A 21551-nucleotide genomic window follows, 5' to 3' on the forward strand; every position below is an offset into this window, starting at 1 on the left:
GATTTTTTGAAAAAATTAGGGGTATACTCCAGCAATCAAATTGAATATATACAGGAATGTATAATGTTTATCACCAAGCACAATTATTTCATGTATGAGGGCCGTTTTTTCCTACAACAATGGGGCACGGCAATGGGGACGCGTTTTGCCCCATCTTTTGCAAACATATACGTAGCCAAGTGGGAGGAGTCGGCCATCTATGAAAATGGCCAATTACGTACGGGAGTGGTATTGTGGCGTCGTTTCATTGACGACGTCATACTTATTTGGGAGGGCACCAGGTCTGATCTAGACTCATTTATCCTTGGTTTAAACACCAATAATTTTGGCCTGGAGTTCACACCCACCATAAGTGACAGCACTATTAACTTCCTGGATCTTCACATCTTTATAGAAGGGGGCCATCTACGTACAAAATGTCATCGCAAGGAAGTTGACTCGAATAGTTATATTCATACCACCAGCTGCCACTTGCCGGTGTGGCTCACGAATATCCCGAAGGGGCAATTCACCAGGATTCGGCGCAACTGCACCAACCTTAGTGATTTCGAGCAGGAATCTGAATACCTCACACAACAGTTCCTGGAGAAGGGTTATGCTCTGCCAGTGGTTGAACGGGCAGTAAACGAAGCAAGGGATATACCCAGGAGCACCCTGGTACATAGATCTAGATCCGATTCCCAAAGAACGGAAACTATCCCTGAACAGATTAAACAACTGCCAATTATTACACAGTTTCATGCAGGATATAAGCAATTTCAGGGTATCATACGTAAACACTGGGCAATTCTCCAGAGGGATAGGATCATAGGGGAGTATTTACCATCATACCCCAGGTTTGTATATAGGAGAGGCCAGACTTTGAACAATCTTCTGGCCCCTACAGCAAAACTGGCTGGCCACAAGCAGGATTTGGTGCGCAGCCAGCAACCTGATCCTAACATGGGTTTTACACCATGTGGGGGGTGTTTTTGCTGTATTAGTACAGGTTCAAATAGGAGGTGCCAGGCCACATTCAGGAATTCAGATAACACTGAAATATTTAAGATCCAGGACAAAATAACATGTTTTTCATCAGGAATAATCTACCTAATTCAATGTCCATGTGGGAAATTGTATGTTGGTAGGACTAAGAGGAAATTAGTGGTACGAATAAAGGAGCATCTGAGAAATATTCAGAAAGGGTTTTTAGGTCACCCCCTGTCCCGTCACTTTAAAGAGAAACACAATATGAGTGTCAAAGGGGTGCAATTTTGTGGGATCCAAAAGGTCCGTCAAAATCCAAGGGGGGGCAATTTTCTGAAACAGATGTCAAAAATTGAGTCTGAGTGGATATTCAGGTTGGACTGCCTTACTCCCAAAGGCTTGAACCACGATTTTGAATTATATGCCTTTCAGTGACACGTGTGGAGTTTTGTGCCCAAGTGGCACGTTCAAGTCTGTTATGGTCATTTTTAAATAATGTCTGGAGGCAGTGGAAATATATTTATATAAATAATTTTAGAGATATTTTTTAGCATATTTTAAGTACTGGTCCATATTTGAATACATGATTTTAAATAATAAAGATAGTTCTTATATATTTTGTATTTTTCTTATATTTGCATATTTTTATATTTTTATGCATATTTGCTCAGTATGACAAATATTTATTTAATAAACATATATTTATATTTTTAATGTGGTATACACCATTCTGAATATGGTCCAGAGCTAGTTTTTGTTTGGAGGTTCTAATAAATAGTTGACAGGAAGCGTATATTTTTTACAACCTTGATATGATAGGGTAATATTAATGTGGTGCGACAAATAGGCTGTTATTTTAGACCTATATTAAGTAAGGCAGGTGGGGTGGGACCTCAAGCCCTGAGGGGCAGGCACAGGTGCGCAGTGGAGGTATAAAATAGAGGAGTTCCCAGATAGGGCATCAACCCTGATGAAGAAGGGCGATTACCCTTCGAAACGCGTTGGTTAGTCTTTTTGTCCTAGCAGGGCTCCGTAGGCTCGTGACGTCACACGCTGCTTGTCAGCGGCGGCCATTTTTTTCTTCAGTGTAACCAGGGACGCCTCCGGCCGGGACGTCTTCCTGGCTCTACACTGAGCAGCTACAGCTATTAGACCTGCACGGCTCCAGGCGGCACTAACCCTCGTCTGCCCACCTGTCCACCAACAAACGCAGGTCATCTCATCCTCGCACCTGCCGGGTCTATTGGGGGAATAAGACACATCACCTCCAGGAATCACAACGAGCAGACCAGCGGGATCACAACACAATATATCTGTTCCCTGCAAACCATACCTCTATTCGGTAAGAACTTATGCACGGCCGTTACCGAGTTCATTTTAGTATATAAGTAACGCATAAGGTACGGGCACTATATGTGTCCGTGGTATCATATTGCAAGCAACATACAATTGAATGCACGGTCTCAACAATACGCAGGGTGAAGGCTCGCATATTAGCTTATATTTGGATTGGTCACAACGTATAGCCTATCACCTATTGCCATATATTCATGTGGTTTTGGTTTTTTGCTAGCCAGGTTCTGTCTGTATCACCCAAGCGCGGTATCAGTTGTTATATGGACATGTTAACTTAATTCTAGGGTCCAGTACCATTACGGCACGGCAGTGCTTACATGGAAGATAAGGGGGCAGGGTTGACGACCTTCCAGAAATTCCTGGACAGTTTTTAAAAATAGGGCATTTTTGACAGGTCCGGGATTTATTTGAAGCTGAAGAAATTTATTTGGATAATTTTGAGTAACTATCACCATTTTACAGCTTACAGTGAATGCAGCTGATAACTTCTTAGAAGAATTATGGGCTGTAGACTTGTATTACTCATAATCATTTATCATGGTTCTGTAATGTGTTCATAGAAAATACTGTATGTCCGTGATTTTTGTATAAGCTGTCCGGAAAAAATAAAAAGTAATAAAATTAGTTCCACAATTGGATGCGTTTAAAAAAATGTTCCTGTGCTGAGATAATCTTATCAATGTGCCCCTGCTGTGCACTGTGTAACGGCTGTGTCTGACTGTACAGTAAGGGTACTGTCACACAGTGCAATTTTGATCGCTACGACGGCACGATCCGTGACGTCGCAGCGATCGTATGATTATCGCTCCAGCGTCGTAGACTGCGGTCACGCGTTGCAATCACGGCGCTGGAGCGATGCCGAAGTCCCCGGGTAACCAGGGTAAACATCGGGTTACTAAGCGCAGGGCCGCGCTTAGTAACCCGATGTTTACCCTGGTTACCAGCGTAAACGTAAAAAAAAAAAAACAGTACATACTTACATTCCGGTGTCTGTCCCCCGGCGTTCTGCTTCTCTCCACTGTGTAAGCGCCATAGCCGGAAAGCACAGCGGTGACGTCACCGCTGTGCTCGCTTTCCGGCTGGCCGGCGCTCACAGTGCAGAGAAGCTGAGACGCCGGAGGACAGACACCGGAATGTGAGTATGTACTGTTTGGTTTTTTTTACGTTTACGCTGGTAACCAGGGTAAACATCGGGTTACTAAGCGCGGCCCTGCGCTTAGTTACCCGATGTTTACCCTGGTTACAAGCGAACACATCGCTGGATCGCTGTCACACACAACGATCCAGCGATGTCAGCGGGTGATCAAGCGACGAAAGAAAGTTCCAAACGATCTGCTACGACGTACGATTCTCAGCAGGATCCCTGACCGCTGCTGCGTGTCAGACACTGCGATATCGTAACGATATCGCTAGAACGTCACGAATCGTACCGTCGTAGCGATCAAAATTGCACTGTGACAGTACCCTAACATGAGAGTAGCCCAGAAAAAAATCAAAAAAGCCTTTTAAAATTTAACTTTTAATTATTTCAATTAAGACCCAAGATAGGAGTGTATCATAACCCATCTCCTATTATGTCACACTCCTATCTTGGGTCCCCTGATGAGCTCCGATAATGGGAGGGGGCGAAACGCATAGGGATAAGGGACATCAAAAACTGGGAACTACTAAAACCAGCTAAGTGATCCATTGTAACATTGTTAAGGTTGAAGGAAGACTTTAAGTCCATCTAGTTCAACCCATATCCTAACCTAATATGCTCTAACATGTTGATCCAGAGGAAGGCAAAAAAAAAAACCATGTGGCAAAGAGTAAGCTCCACATTGGGGAAAAAGATTCCTTCCCGACTCCACATACGGCAATCAGACTAGTTCCCTGGATCAACGCCCTATCAAGGAATCTAGTATACAGTCATATGAAAAAGTTTGGGCACCCCTATTAATCTTAAGCTTAATGTTTTATAAAAATAGTTTTTTTTGCAACAGCTGTTTCTGTTTCATATATCTAATAACTGTTGGACACAGTAATGTTTCTGCCTTGAAATGAGGTTTATTGTACTAACAGAAAATGTGCAATCTGCATTCAAACAAAATTTGACAGGTGCATAAGTATGGGCACCCTTATCATTTTCTTGTGTTAAATACTCCTACCTACTTTTTACTGACTTACTAAAACACTTTTTTTGGTTTTGTAACCTCATTGAGCTTTGAACTTCATAGCCAGGTGTATGCAATCATGAGAAAAGCTACTTAAAGTGGCCACTTGCAAGTTGTTCTCCTGTTTGAATCTCCTCCGAAGAGTGGCATCATGGGCTCCTCAAAACAACTGTCAAATTATCTGAAAACAAAGATTATTCAACATAGTTGTTCAGGGGAAGGATACAAAAAGCTGTCTCAGAGGTTTAACCTGTCAATTTCCACTGTGAGGAACATAGTAAGGAAATGGAAGAACACAGGTACAGTTCTTGTTAAGGCCAGAAGTGGCAGGCCAAGAAAAACATCAGAAAGGCAGAGAAGAAGAATGGTGAGATCAGTCAAGGACAATCCTCAGGCCACCTCCAGAGATCTGCAGCATCAACTTGCTGCAGATGATGTCACTGTGCATCGGTCAACTATACAACGCACTTTGCACAAGGAGAAGCTGTATGGGAGAGTGATGCGAAAGAAGCAGTTTCTGCAAGCACGCCACAAACAGAGTCGGCTGAGGTATGCAAAAGCACATTTGGAGAAGCCAATTTCTTTTTGGAAGAAGGTCCTGTGGACTGATGAAACCAAGATTGAGTTGTTTGGTAATACATAAAGGCGTTATGCATGTCGGCAAAAAAACACAGTGCGTTGTATAGTTGACCCATGATGCACAGTGACACCATCTGCAGCAAGTTGATGCTGCAGCTCTCTGGAGATGGTCTGAGGATTGTCCTTGACTGATCTCACCATTCTTCCTCTCTGCCTTTCTGATGTTTTTTCTTGGCCTGCCACTTCTGGCCTTAACAAGAACTGTACCTGTGTTCTTCCATTTCCTTACTATGTTCCTCACAGTGGAAATTGACAGGTTAAATCTCTGAGACAGCTTTTTGTATCCTTCCCCTGAACAACTATGTTGAATAATCTTTGTTTTCAGATCATTTGACAGTTGTTTTGAGGAGCCCATGACATGATGCCACTCTTCAGAGGAGATTCAAACAGGAGAACAACTTGCAAGTGGCCACTTTAAGTAGCTTTTCTCATGATTGCATACACTTGGCTATGAAGTTCAAAGCTCAATGAGGTTACAAAACCAAAAAAAGTGCTTTAGTAAGTCAGTAAAAAGTAGGTAGGAGTATTTAAAACAAGAAAATGATAAGGGTGCCCATACTTATGCACCTGTCAAATTTTGTTTGAATGCAGATTGCACATTTTCTGTTAGTACAATAAACCTCATTTCAAGGCAGAAACATTACTGTGTCCAACAGTTATTAGATATATGAAACTGAAATAGCTGTTGCAACAAAAACAATTTTTATAAAACATTAAGCTTAAGATTAATAGGGGTGCCCAAACTTTTTCATATGACTGTATATAGCCTGTAACATTATACTTTTCAAGAAAGGCATCCAGTCCCCTCTTAAATTTTAGTAATGAATCGCTCATTACAACATCACCCGGCAGAGAGTTCCATAGTCTCACTGCTCTTACAGTAAAGAATCTGCATCTGTTATTATGCTTAAACCTTCTTTCCTCCAAACGTTCAGGATGCCCCCTTGTCCCTGTCTCAGGTCTATGATTAATAAGATCATCAGAAAGGTCTTTTGTACTGTCCCCTCATATATTTATACATTAAAATAAGATCACCCCTAAGCCTTCGTTTTTCCAAACTAAATAGCCCCAAGTGTAATAACCTATCTTGGTAGTGCAGACCCCCAGTCCTCTAATAACCTTGGTCGCTCTTCTCTGCACCCGCTCTAGTTCAGCTATGTCTTTCTTATACACCGGAGACCAGAACTGTGCACAGTATTCTAAGTGTGGTCGAACTGGTGACTTGTATAGAGGTAAAATTATGTTCTCCTCATGAGCATCTATGCCTCTTTTAATACATCCCATTATTTTATTTGCCTTTGTAGCAGCTGCCTGACACTGGCCACTAAATGTGAGTTTGTCATCCACCCATACACCCAGGTCTTTTTCATTGACGGTTTTTCCCAGTGTTTTCCAATTAAGCACATAATTATACATCTTATTACTTCTACCCAAGTGCATGACCTTACATTTATCCCCATTAAAGCTCATTTGCCATTTATCAGCTCAAGCTTCTAGTTTACATAAATCCTCCTGTAATATAAAATTGTCCTCCTCTATTGATTACCCTGCAGAGTTTAGTGTCATCTGCAAATATTGAAATTCTGCTCTGTATGCCCCCTACAAGATCATTAATAAATGTTAAAAAAGAGGGCCCAATACTGACCCCTGTGGTACCCCACTGCTAACCGCAACCCAGTCCGAGTGTGCTCCATTAATAACCACCCTTTGTTTCCTATCCCTGAGCCAGCTCTCAACCCACTTACACATATTTTCCTATTCCCATTATTCTCATTTTATGTATCAACCTTTTGTGTGGCACCGTATCAAAATCTTTTGAAAAGTCTATATACACTACGTCCACTGTGTTCCCTTGGTCCAATCCAGAACTTACCTCTTCATAGAAATTGATCAGATTTGTCTGACAGGAACGGTCCCTAGTAAACCGATGTTGATACTGGGTGATGAGATTATTCCTCCTCAGATACTCCAGTATAGCATCCTTTAGAATGCCCTCCAGGATTTTACCCACAGTAGAGGTTAAGCTTACTGGCCTATAATTTTCAAGTTCAGTTTCTGTCCCCTTTTTGAATATTGGCACCACATTTGCTATACGCCAGTCCTGTGGTACAGACCCTGTTATTATGGAGTCTTTAAAGATTAAAAATAATGGTCTATCAATGACTGTACTTAATTCCTGCAGTACTCGGGGGTGTATCCCATCGGGCCCGGAGATTTGTCAATTTTAGTGATTTTTAGACGCCGCCGTTCTTCCTGCTGGGTTAAGCAGGTGACATTTAATGGGGAATTTTTGTTATCACTGATCATATTGTCGGCCATGGGATTTTCTTGTGTAAATACTAATGAAAAAAGTCATTTAGCATATTGGCTTTTTCCTCATCCTCATCCTCATCCACCATTTCACCCAGACTATAAGAATATTTTGGGATTATTTTTACTCTCTGGCAATGAGTCTCTCTGTCTCAATCTTTGCTGCCTTGATTTGCTTTTTACAGAATTTATTTAATTTTCTGTATTTATTTAATGCCTCCTCACTACCTACTTCCTTTAATTCTCTAAATGCTTTCTTTTTGTCACTTATTGTGCCCCTTACAGCTCTATTTAGCCATATTGGTTTCCTCCTATTTCTAGTATGTTTATTCCCATACGGTATATACTGTGCACAGGTCCTATCCAGGATGCTAATAAACGTCTCCCATTTTCTTTGTGTACTTTTATGTCTCAGGATACCGTCCCAGTTAATTGCACCAAGATCATCTCTCATCCTTTGGAAATTTGCCCTCCTGAAGTTTAGTGTCCTTGTAACCCCTCTACTACACATCTTATTAAAGGATACATGAAAACTTAGTGATCACAAAGTAATATTACCCAAGTGACCCCCAACCCTTATATTTGATATGCGGTCTGGCCTGTTGGTTAATATTAGGTCTAGCAGTGCCCCCCTTCTTGTTGGGTCCTGAACCAGTTGTGAAAAGTAATTGTCTCTCATAGTTCTCAAAAACCGATTACCTTTGCTGGAACTGCAGGTTTCTGTTCCCCAATCTATTTCAGGGTAGTTGAAGTCCCCCATAATAATGACTTCTCCTTGAGTCGCAGCTTCATCTATTTGCTTTATGAGGATATTCTCCGTTGCTTCCATTAAGTGATGCAGCCCTTTCCTAGCTTAGAACCTGTAGCCAACTGAGAAGTCGGCCCAGTTCTGCAGGAACCCAAACCCCTCCTTCCTACGCCAATTCTTGATCCACTTATTAACCTCCCTAATCTCCCGTTGACTCTCTGGCGTGGTACAGGCAGCATTTCGGGAAATACCACCTTGGAGGTCCTTGCTTTCAGCTTGCAGCCTAATTCCCTGAAATCATCTTTAAGGACCTTCCACCTACCTCTAACTTTGTCATTTGTGCCAATGTGCACCATGACCGCTGGGTCCTCACCAGCCCCTCCCAGTAATCTGTCCACCAGATCAGCGATGTGTCGGACTTGAGCGCCAGGTAGGCAGCACACCGTCCGACGATCCCTGTCTTTGTGACAGATTGCCCTATCTGTTCCCCTAATAATTGAGTCCCCCACTACCAGCACCTGTCTGGCCTGCCCTGCTCTCCTATTTCCCCCCTTACTGTAGCAGTCACTCCTCCGGCTTTCAGAGGACATGCCTGGCTGCAGCAGTGCTACCCCTGTACTGGCAATCCCCTCATCTGCCAACTTAGCAAACCTATTGGGGTGTGCCAGTTTAGGACTAGCCTCCCTGGCACTCTTCCCTCTACCCCGCTTTCTAACTGTCACCCAGCTAACTGCCACACTGTCCTGCAGCTCCATCCTACCATCCCCCTCCTCATCTATCCCATTGAGCGTCTGCTCAGTGAGCAGAAGACTCCTTTCCATATTGTCAATAGATCTCAGTGTTGCCAGCTGCACATTTAGATTCAGGATCTGCGCTTCCAAATGCTCAACGTGCTCACATCTCGCACAGCAGTATGCACCCTCGACCAGCTGCTCAAGGACTGCATACATGTGGCAAGATGTGCACTGGATGGCATTAACAGTTGTGGAGCACATTTCCTAATGGGGATTACACCAGACAGAAAAGTTAGCTAAAAAATAAATGCAAAGTATTAATAAAATACAGACAGCAATTCAGTAATTCCTGCCTTGGAAACTCCCTGAATCCAAAGTCACTGAATCACAAGTCACACTTACCGCCGTTCGCACTTACGCTCAGGTCACACTCAGCTCATTCACACTCGCTAAGCTGAAGATTTAAAGAGTTTTTTTTTTCTTCCTCGGCAGCAATCCACAATGCACTTCAAAAATAAAGGATGTTGTGATGTTTTTTTTCCAACAAGTGTTTTTTCTGATTGTCTATGATCAGTGACAAGGTATCTTGTCTATGTTTAGAGCACCTTAACTGCATTGAAGGGGCTTATATGCACTTGCATTGTGTTACACAAACACCTGTGGATTTACCTTAAGCACTTGTTCACTTTAATATGAGTGACACATAGCTGTGATTTAGCTACTGTGAGGGATTCCTATCTAGAATATAGTGAACTAGTAGAGGCGTCGCTTAAAATTACACAAACCTCAGTCTGTATCATTTGGCTAGTTGTTACTAGTTCAGTAATGTGCAAGACGGCCATTCATAGTCACATTACTAGATGCAGCCACAGCTTAGTGGTACCATAGACAATTATCTGAATGCTGTGTGTATGTTGATTTATTACTTTAGCTCTACAATAGGGGCATGCAGGGACCTTAAGGGACTGCCGACATTGAGCGGGTGCGCCACATCGAACTTTAGGGTGCCAACCTCCACTGTCAGGTAGGATTACAGCCAAAAGGGACCCATTAGTGCCATTGTAGGAGTGCTACACTATATTTTGCTCAATTCCTCAATATTCTGTAAATATTTGTTTAATATTCCCCTATTGGGAGGTGTTTATTTATCTCTTAACGAATTTTGAATAATTACTCTTAATGGAAATAATTAAAAGTTAAATTTTAAAAGGTATTTTGTTTTTTTTCTGGTGTACTCTCTAAAGTTATACCTACTTAATACTATTTGTTTTGTCTGTCTGTGCAGGAACATGATCTGATTATACCACAGCTCTTGGGCAGGGGGGGAAGCAAAAGAGAGTATACAGATAGCACAGTATGGGATCACAGCTGATTCTTTCTATGAGGTAAAGCATTTACAGCTTGTTTTCAAACATGTTTTACCTCATGGAAATGGGCATCTGTGATCCCATGCTGTAATGTCTATATACTCTCTTTTGCGTCCTCCTGTGCCAAGGAGTTGTGGTATGATCAGACCACGTCCCTGTACGGTCAGACACAGCCATTACACAGTACATAGGAGGGGCACATATATAAGATTATCTCGGCACAGGAACATTTTTTTTAACACATCCAATTGTGGAACTTACTTTATCCTAGCTTTAGGGAGTGTTGTGATCATTTTTGCTAAAAAGTGTTTTTTTGTAAAATCACCAGTCTGTTGATGCCAACTTTTTTCCCTAAATAAAAAGGGCACCGACAGGCTTGGTGATGGGTCCTTCTAATATGAGACATTACGTGTATGTGCGATTAAAGAAACTCTGACCTATACCATGGATTATCATGTGGTTCTGCATGTTGATTAGAACCATTATGGTTCACAAAACAAAGTACTAGCAGGGTGGATTGATTTAAATCACGCCGATTTAAATCATGATTTAAATCACAATTTAAATCAAAAGATTTTTTTTCTATTTAAATCGGATCGATTTAAATCATGATTTTAATCATGATTTAAATCACTGATTTAAATCAAAAGGTTTTTTTTTAATATAAATCACGATTAAAATGAGAAGTGAGAGCAGTGCGCATGTGCGCCCATAGTTACACGGACGAAACTAGGGGCAACGATCTAACGCCAGGGTGAGGGGGGGACCCCAAAGTAAGTAAAAATCTTTTTTGTTTTACTATATGGCAATAGGTAGGTGTTTAAAAGCAGCATGTCTTAATTGTATAAACTATTAATAGCCTCCACATTTTGTTCATACTGCCCCTTTAATTCCACACTTCTAGCTTGGTTTCACTTTTGGTTTAGTTTCTTTTTCCATTCAGTTGACATGCCCAAACTTGTTGGATAGTCAGCAGTACTTGGCTGTAGTAACAATCAAACTTCATAAGTGATCTGTGTGAGCCATGGCAGGTCGTAAGAGAGACCCTATTTGGGTTCATTTTGTTGAGATGCCAGCAGCAGATCTTGGAAAGAAAGGTGCAAGAGCAAAGTGCAAATACTGTCAAAAGGATATCCAAGGACTTGTTTGCCGTTTGAAATCACATTATGAAAACTGCAACCAGAAGGGAAATGAAGATGTTGATAGTGAAGTGTTTCTTTGGTCATCTTCATCACCGCACTTCTCATGATGTTGCCTCATTCACGCCACCAGGCCTTGCATCTCTTTGTTGCATCGTTTGCATTTTGCACGCATGCCTGCCTTACCGATAGGCGAAGGAGCTTCATTAAAATATTCCCAAACTGGGTCTCTTTTACGGCCTGCTGCCATTATAAGGAAAGAATGTAATAAACCTCACATCGTACACACAAACAGATCCAGACTTGTCTGTCTGTGGCTATGCTGCAGTATTGTGCTCAAAGTTTCACTTTCATTTTTTTGTCTGCTTGCCCTTCCTCCTCAAAACACTTAGATTCACATTCTTCTTGTGTTGTGCAGATCTATTCCACTCCAAACAATCAGAAACATATTGTCTAACTTCTTGGACTTGGCACTGAAGGGGTTGATTCTGTATTCATAGGTTTGTAGAACAATAGGATTAAGGTCTTTTTCTCAACTCTGTTCATGTTAACATTTTTGCCATGAAGAAGAGGCTGGGACCTCTGCGGAGTCAAATTCAGTTTTGAGAACTGCGTAAGTAAAGCGAGCGTCTGTGATAATATAGGAGAGAAACTGCCCACTAATCCTACAGAAACCTCTGGAAGAGCATGGCATTGTGAATGTTACACATATACAGCCTTTATTCTACTGAGTTAAACAACTCAGCTTTATCTCATGATGGAAGAACCTTTGGATGGTAAAATATTTTCCTCAAAAAGCAGTTTATTGAAAAAAATCCGATTTAAATCAAAAAAATCCGATTTTTTTGATTTTTTTTTAAAAAACATTGATTTTTATCCACCCTGAGTACTAGTCATTTTTCAATTCACTTGTTTGTTTTTTTAATAATTAAAAAAATCTCAAAAGTAAAATGTGATATTCCTATAAACCTATGTGAATGTGTTTTTATTTCCTTATTTTATTTTTATTTTGTATTTTCAGGACATTGAAGCAACAATGAACTCTGCGCTCAATGAGCTACGGGAGCTTGAGCGCCAAAGCAGTGCAAAACATGCCCCGGATGTGGTGCTGGACACCCTAGAGCCCCTAAAGACTTCACCTGTGGCTGCTCCGAATTCTGAGCCTTCTAGCCCTCTTCACGCCCAGGCCCTGAGGGACCAAGAGCCAGGTTTTCAGCGAAGTTCTAGTTCCGCCAGTGACATACCTTGTTCGTTCCGTACAGCTAAATCTGTACGTCTACCCCCCTCAAGGCCTCCTGCTACACGTCCCAAACCAGCTATGTTCCCCAAATCAAATCCGCCTGCCCCTGGTGGTGTTGGAGCAACATCTGGTCAGCAGCCCCCTGACAAGTCTTGCCCGGTGTGATTCCGGTGACTTGGGGCCACCACTGTGAATTCTTCTAGAAATCTACAATATGTACATAGGGACTTCTGCTGAGGAAAATGTGCAAGCTGATGGAAGTAAGAGCCCTAAACTAAAGGCTGAAAGGAAATCTATGAATGGGTCCAGGACCAAATGGAAACAGGAATTTTCGTTTTTTGTGTTGTTTGTCTGTTGATTTCCATTGGTCTCGTGTGGGACCAATTTGTTCTTGACAATTAGTGGCACATTTACTGGGAACTCTAAGCTGTCTCAATGAAATATTCACTTTTGTCAACATCGATCGGGTTGGTTGTTCTTTCTTTTTTCACAAAGGGCTACTGTATGTCTAAACAAGCATTTCACGAGTTACTGAAACTGAACACTAAATCCAGTCTTAACAATGAATGCTTTGAGATTAATGTTTTCCCTTAGTAACTAGTAGTGTGTAAGTTACATACATCATAACACATATCTAAGACGCTTGCAGCAAAAAGCTCTTCATGTACCTGCATGAGAAGAGCAAAATTGGCACAGTCAGAAAAGAAAGGGCTTACTGGTGCTTATGGAGGGTACATAATATACAGATTTCTGTTATTCTTTGGTAAAGGGGAAATGAATCAATTTTAAGAGACATTCTAGTGGCGATTCTGATTAAGTTATTAATGAATCTACGATTTTTTTCCAAATATATGGTATAGTCGGTTTTTGTTTTTTTTTTGTTTTTTTTTTTGTCTATAGGTTAGGAAATGGTTCTTTACCCCAGTTATAATAAATCAGCACCATTGGTAAAGAAAGGATGGCATATGGAGTGTGTCACTGATTGCTCATATTGATCCTTAGTCTTTGCACTTGGAGAGATAAGGGCGTCCATTAGAGAAACTATTATATTGTTAGTACCCTGTCTACATGTAATGGTGGTTGATTATTTTGATTTCCCTTTTATGGAGAATTAGGTTTTTGTTTTGTTTTTTTTTCATTTTTACATTCCATTGTAACATAAAATTGAGATGTTTAATATCAATTTCTTTGAGTAATTGGTGCCCTAGGTTTCATTACATGGACTTTGCCAGCACTAAATGACTGTTCAAACCAAGCACAGGCACTCTTTATACTATTGACTTGCCAAATGACTCAGTGTACCTTCCCAACTAGTTATCTTTGCCACCCTCTTGCTTTATTGGCATCTGTGGTTTGGTAGATAGAAACCAGACAGGTGAACTGAACCACTTGGCTACGCACAGGGTGCACCAATTGCATGTGCTTCGATTCAGCAGTTATTTTGTGCCAATGGACCTCTTGTAAGGAACACCCAATCCAGCTACCTGTCTATATAATGTAAAACCAAAGTGCTGACATAATCACGCAGCCAAGTAATCTATAGTGCCAGGTTAGCTAACTGGCAAGTGAAAACTAAAGACTTGGGAAAGAGTAATGGAGTGGTGCGACACTAGTACCCTTTCATATATGGTAATTCTTACCCAAAAAAATAGTTAGATGACGTCCCTTTGATTAACTATGGGCAATAACCTGATCAGTATTTATCCCTAATAAAGTGATAATCCGTATTTATTGAATAATAAAACACTAAGGGTATGTTTTCCCTGGGCTAAAACCATTGTGGATTTGTTACGTATTTCATTGTGGGTTAGTTAGATATGTCACCCATTGCATTGCAAAGGGTGAAATCAGAAGCTCGAATAAATCAGTGGATTCTCTGTATAGCCTGTGGCTAGGATTTTGTATAGTCTCATCCACCATGTAATACACAGTGGATTTTTCCATCTATGAGCACATACCCTATGATCATTTCTTCCAATTACAGTAGCTATCCCCTGACTGCTGAGCAAACAGGCCCAGATCATGTTACACTTGAAAATTCTTGATTAAAGAGTTTTTTGAAGACTAAAGTAAAAAAAAAAAAGAAGAAATAATGGTGTCGGAAACTTGTCGAAGGTCTCGCTACAGAGGGGTAACTGATCTTCAGCTGTAGTACATCATTTTTATTTTTTTTTTATAGTCTTCGTAGATTGTACGGATCCGGTAATAATGTATAGTAAATAATGGATCCATTAATAAGTAAAACGTGTTACAAAGAATAACTGAAGCCAACGGAAGCGGCAAGGCCTTTCTTCTCAATGTGCAATGACGGCGCGAGCTTCAGCTGACCTGAAACTTGACAGTATTTAATATACCTTCATGCATGGTACAAAGCATGCGATTCCTGCTGGGTAACGGCCAAAGAGCGGGGGCAAGGTCTGTAATTGGCATAAGAAACAGAGCACTTTGCAGCAATACAAGAACATGCGGTTCATCCATGTGGAGTGTCTTCATGGACTTATTAATGTTTTATCCCGGGGGTCATTTTTATGCCTGTGGCATATTCAGTAGCCTTTTTGTATCTCATTTAAGCCTTTACGTTACCAAGAAGATGAATTGTGGTGAAGAGCCTGGTGAACTTTTGCAGTCCTAGAATGGACCTTCTATTGTAGCAGGACATTGGAGTGTGCGCTATGCTATCCCTATCTACTTCCAGAGAGAACATATCTCCCTTTGATTACTTACGGGTTGCAAATCAGTCTCCTGTGTAACGCAGTCTCACTTGTTCTTGTTCCAACTCTTTGCTGGTGGTGTGACCGAAATGACGCTCTACCATGGTGCCACCAGTAAAGGAGATCAGACCAGCGTATGTATGTATGTGTGTGTGTGTGCATTTAGGAGAACCGAGCACGGACCTGATTCAGTGCTCTCTTGCAATAAGCCGGCACTGTACAACTGCTTTTTTTTTTTTTTCCGTTATGGCACTTTGACCACTGATACTAGAATATATGTTTATGAACAGTGTTTCTCTGGGAGCCGTGTCAGTTATACTCATGCTGTCTAGGAGAATGTATGCATCACATATGTAACACCACGTGTATAAAATGTCATTAAAAGTGGTCTCCTTATCCTTTGAACTACATGTTAAAGAGAAAAGAGGAAAAAAATAAGCAGCATTTTCACAACTGGAATAATGTATGTTCATTTTTGTGCTTTGTATTCTCCAAAATCCCAGAAGGAGGGAGGAGAAGTTATTGTGGGACTCCTCAATAAATTGTGTTTTTAGATAACAGGTGTGTTGGGTTCTCATTTACATGACACCTTGTATGACAGATTCTAGATTTGTTTTTTTGTAATAATGAAACCTCATTGAGTTGACTTGTAATACTTTGTGTCAACCAATTATATGGATTTATTGGCCTGGCAAATGTGCGGACTAAAAGTATGGGTGTACACTGCGGGTTTTTTTTGGAGGTGGTCAAAAACGAGTCTAGTGGAAACTGCTTCTGCAAACGTTCCTTCCTGGGAGTTTTTGGAAGAGGTTTTTAATTTCCTTTAGAAGTTTTTTTTTTTTTTAATTGTTTTGTAAGGTTAAGATCTTGCACTGTGCAAAAAACAAAAAAAAAAGCATGGTTTTGCAGTTCTAGCATTGTGGATGATATTTAATGAAATCTCATGCCCAATGTACTTCTTTTTTACGAAGTGTAAACTTATCTCTAGTGTGTATAAAATATGCATTTCTCTTGCGGGTACACGGAATTATATTTTGCAGATTTTCCATGTGGAATTGCATAACATGTAGATAATCCAGAGGTAAAAATACCTATACGCTTCTTTAGTGTGTTTCTGCTGTGGAAATGTACTAAAAAGCATTTAATCCACACGTGACAATACTAACAAAGTTTTGTTGAAGCCAAATAATAGGAAGTCTAAAAAAAAAATCAAAGCTACTTTATTTAAAACAGAACATACCAGAAAGAAACAAGAACAGCACCATCAAATATATGTAAAACAAAAACATTGGAACAACACAAAAAGAGAAAAAAAATCAAATTGGACATTATTTTATACAAAACACCCAAAATGGGCCAGATAAAATTGTTGGCACCTTTTCAAAAATGTTGGTAAACAACTTTATTTCAAGCATGTGATGCTCGTTCAAACTGCCCTGTGGCAAATAATATGTGGGCAATATGAAAATCACACCTGAAACCAGATAAAAACAGGCTAAGTTGACTCAATCTTTGCATTGTGTGTCTGTGTGTGCCACACAAAGCATGAAGAAGAGAACTGTCTGAGGGCTTGAGAACCAAAATTGTTGAAAAATACTAACAATTTCAAGGTTACAAGCCCATCTCCAGAGCTCTTGATGTTCCTTTTTATCCAGCAACATAATCAGTAAGTTTAAGTTTATAACCCATGGAACTGTAGCTAATCTCCCTGGACATGGACGGCAGAGAAAAATTGATGAAAGGTTGCAATGCAGGCTAGTCCGGATGGTGAATATGCAGCCCCAATCAAACTCAAAAGAAATTCAAGCTGTCTGCAGGCTCAGGGTGCATCAGGGTACATCAGTGAATGAAATGAAACGCTATGGCAGGAGACCCAGGAAGACTCCACTGCTGACACAGAGATCTAAAAAGGCTAGACTGCAGTTTGCCAAAATGTACATGATTAAGTCAAAATCCTTCTGTTAAAGCGTCTTGTGGACAGATGAGACCAGTATAGAGCATTTTGGTAAAGCACATCAATCTACTGTTTACCAAAAACTGAATGAGGCCTACAAAGATAAGAACACAGTACATACAGTCAAATAAGGTGGAGGATCAAAGATTTTTGTGGTTTTGCTGCCTCTGCTACTGGGTATTTTGACTGTGTACAGGGCATCATGAAATCTAAAGATTACCAAAGCTATTTGGGTCGCAAAGTAGTGCCCAAAAAGCTGGGCTTGCATCCTAGGTCATGGGTCTTCCAGCAGGACAATAACCACCTACCTACTTCAAGAAGCACCAAGAAATGGATGGAAGGAAACAAAGCGCTGGAGAGTTCTGAAGTGGCCAACAAAGAGGCTGGATCTAAATCCCATAGAACACCTGTGGAGAGAGCTTAAATTTGTTGTAAGGAGAAGGCACCCTTCAAATACGAGAGAACTGGAGCAGTTTACAAAAGAAGAGTGGTCTAAAATTGTTGTTGAGAGGTATAAGAAGCTTGCTGATGGTTATCAGAAGCAATTGCAGTTATTTATTTTTATTTATATAATTTTGTCCGGACAATTTTTGGGGGATTTTTCTGTGAAATTTTGTCCAATTTGGCCTTTTTTTAAATTTTTCTTTCTCCGTTTTTGTGTGTGTTGTTTCTATGCTCACAAAGGCAATAAATCTGTAATTGCAATAATTTTCTGGGAAAACAACTTCAGTTTCCTGAACAAGGGTGCCAACACTTTCAGCCATGAGTGTATGTTCAGTAACCTCTTTAAATTCTGTTTATCTTTCCATTGGCAAATAGACGTGAAGATGATCACTATTGGACATACAGGCTAGTGAGCAGATATCAGCTATAAGGAAGCCTTTAGGGTATGTGCACACGCTGCAGATTACTCTGTGGATTTTTGGTAAATCCGCAGGTAAACCACACTGGATTTCCTGGAGAATTACCGTGGATTGTGTGGATTCCACCTGTGGTTTTACACCTGCGGATTCCTATTATGGAGCAGGTGTAAATGCTGCGGAATCCGCACAAAGAATTGACATGTTGCGGAATAAACAACGCTACGTTTCCGCACGTTTTTTTCCGCAGCATGTGCACTGCGGATTTGGTTTTCCATAGGTTTGCATGGTACTGTAAACTCAGGGAAAACTGCTGCGAATTTGCAACGTGTGCACATACCCTTAAAGAGTTTTTCAGGATTAGAAAAAATGGGTCTCCTTTTTATACAGAAACCGTGGCCTCTGTCTATAGGCATTGCCTGATATTGCAATTCAGCTCAACTCAAATGAATGTGGCACAACTGTACTAAGACACCACCTCTGGGCAGACAGACCAGTCCTTTAAAAGATGATGTAGAACTTTGCACAGAATTTATTTTCTTATTTGCTTCCTAAATGTAACGTAAAGCAACTTTCTAAATGGTTTTAGTTAAAAATTGCCTGCTGCTTTTTCAAATGGAATTGTGACGCAGAGTGACTTCTCATGGACAAGCCCTGAGTCTGGATAGTCAAGTAGTTCGGAGTCAAAAGCCAGAAAGGTATGTCATAATCAGAAGGAAGAGACATAGATGTAGTCAAGTCCCTAGGTCAGAAGACCAGGAGGATAGTGGATCAGAAGGGGTTAAACAGACAGATGGTCAGAATGAGGTCCAAGGTCAGGCAAGATCTACAAACAGAACGCAAGGCACAGAGAGACCAACAACACAGTAGCTGAATGTACTATGTCTGGCAGCGGTCTGAGAATAACAGCCCAGTTAAGCAGCCTGGCAATCACCAGGGACAATGAACACCTGGAGACAGCCAGCGCCTCCCAGTCTCAGATTGGACTGCCGAACTGTCAATCGACACACTGACAGCTCAGCATGCCCCTGCACCAGACTGGACGACTGAGTGCTGTTCACTTTTACAATACACTACAATACTGGGTTTAATAGAAGTATATTCATATCAGAGATAGGGGTCTTCTGTAGACCCTGATATGCTATTAACACCCTGGGATCGCATAGCATGGGAAGGCGTGATATGGTCTCTTCTGTGGCCTAACAGTTTGCAAACTCTTAAATGCCACAGTTCTGACTGAAAACAGAATCTAAGAGGTTAAACTGATGTGATGAAGGGGCTTTCCACTTTGTAATCACTTATGAGCCATTTTATTTAATCAAGTACAATAAAGCCAGATAGTACTCACTGGGTCTGGAGTCCATTCTCCGTCACTGCTCCAGTCTGTGCTTTAGCTGCTGCGCACATCAACGCTACAGCCAATCGCTGAGCTTAGGGACTCTTCTGATTGTAGATGGCAGACAAAAACCTAGAGAAATGAACTGGAGTATAAAGTGGTATGGTGCATGATCACATTGGCCACTAGACAGACAAAACCTTAAAAACAAAACAAAAAAAAAACAAAGTGAGCAAATACCAGTCAGTAAATAAACAGCAATAGCGCATGAAAATAATATAGGTTGCTTAGTTAACATAATTTTGACCAAAAAAAGTTAGTCATCCCACCACGTCACAGTGACCCTATTCGGGATGGTCCTAACCTCTAGTATTAAAACCTTATGCGTTAAATTATGTAGATTTGAATTCCCTGTAGACTGTGAGCCCTCGTGGGCAGGGTCCTCTCTCCTCCTGTACTTGTGTGTGCCTTGTTTTAGTCATGTTTATTGTACTTGTCTAAATTTGCAACGTTCACATGTAAAGCGCCATGGAATAAATGGCGCTATAAAAATGTATAATAATAAGGGCTAAGCAGGCTTATTCACATTTATGTAATTTGCCATAAGGTAATGTTTTAATACTAGAGTTTAGGACCATCCCGAATAGGGTCACTGTGACGTGGTGGGATGACTTTAATTTTTTTTTGTCAAAATTATGTTAACTAAGCAACCTATATTATTTTCATGCGCTATTGCTAGTGTTGAGCGATACCGTCCGATACTTGAAAGTATCGGTATCGGAAAGTATCGGCCGATACCGGCAAAGTATCGGATCCAATCCGATACCGATACCCGATACCAATACAAGTCAATGGGACTCAAGTATCGGACGGTATTCCTGATGGTTCCCAGGGTCTGAAGGAGAGGAAACTCTCCTTCAGACCCTGGGATCCATATAAATGTGTAAAATAAAGAATTAAAATAAAAAATATTGCTATACTCACCTGTCCGACGCAGCCTGGACCTCAGCGAGGGAACCGGCAGCGTTGTTTGTTTAAAATTCGCGCTTTTACTTGGTTACGTGAAGTCCCGGCTTGTGATTGGTCAGGGCGGCCATGTTGCCGGGACGCGGACCAATCACAGCAAGCCGTGACGAAATTACGTCACGGCTTGCTGTGATTGGTCCGCGTCCCGGCAACATGGCCGCCATTAACCAATCACAAGCCAGGACGTCACTGGAGGCTGGACACGCGCGCTTTTTAAAATACGCGCATGTCCAGCCTCCCGTGACGTCACGGCTTGTGATTGGTTAATGGCGGCCATGTTGCCGGGACGCGGACCAATCACAGCAAGCCGTGACGTAATTTCGTCACGGCTTGCTGTGATTGGTCCGCGTCCCGGCAACATGGCCGCCCTGACCAATCACAAGCCGGGACTTCACGTAACCAAGTAAAAGCGCGAAATTTAAACAAACAACGCTGCCGGTTCCCTCGCTGAGGTCCAGGCTGCGTCGGAGAGGTGAGTATAGCAATATTTTTTATTTTAATTCTCTCTTTTACACATTTTTACATTAATGTTGTTGCGATACCCGATACCCGATACCACAAAAGTATCGGATCTCGGTATCGGAAATTCCGATACAGCAAATATCGGCTGATACCCGATACTTGCAGTATTGGAATGCTCAACACTAGCTATTGCTGTTTATTTGCTCACTTTGTTTTCATCTCAAGTTTTGATGTAGACTGCATAAGACTGAGTGATTGGTTGGTGGTAATGTGCACTGTAGTTGTGATGTGATAGCTGTAGCCAAACATTGAGACTGAAGCAGTGGCACAAGCCAGTGCTGAACCCATGGATAGGAAATACTGTTATTTTACTTCATTAAAATTGTTTAGAGGACAGTTTGTTGAATGTATAAAGTAAGCGCACAGCCTTGTAGGGGTTTTAGCCTCTATTATAATTGCACTATTCCGCCCACTGGTTTTGTAAGACCAACTGTCCTTCACATGTAATTAACTGGGTGTGTGAATCTTTCAGAATTTCCCATATTTC

The 21551-nt window shown here is 41.2% G+C and overlaps 1 protein-coding gene across 1 annotated transcript in view; it reads left to right on the top strand.

Moving 5' to 3' along the window:
- SRGAP2 (SLIT-ROBO Rho GTPase activating protein 2) overlaps positions 1–15924 on the top strand; it is a 163141-nt gene extending 147217 nt beyond the window's left edge. Inside the window, exon 23 of the mRNA XM_077295151.1 lies at positions 12437–15924. Coding sequence (XP_077151266.1) covers positions 12437–12820 — 384 coding nt within the window. The 3' untranslated portion in view covers positions 12821–15924. The remainder of the gene's footprint in view (positions 1–12436) is intronic.
- Positions 15925–21551: the final 5627 nt, after the last annotated feature.

Source organism: Ranitomeya variabilis, chromosome 3 (assembly GCF_051348905.1).
Source record: "Ranitomeya variabilis isolate aRanVar5 chromosome 3, aRanVar5.hap1, whole genome shotgun sequence".
Lineage (NCBI taxonomy): Eukaryota > Metazoa > Chordata > Amphibia > Anura > Dendrobatidae > Ranitomeya > Ranitomeya variabilis.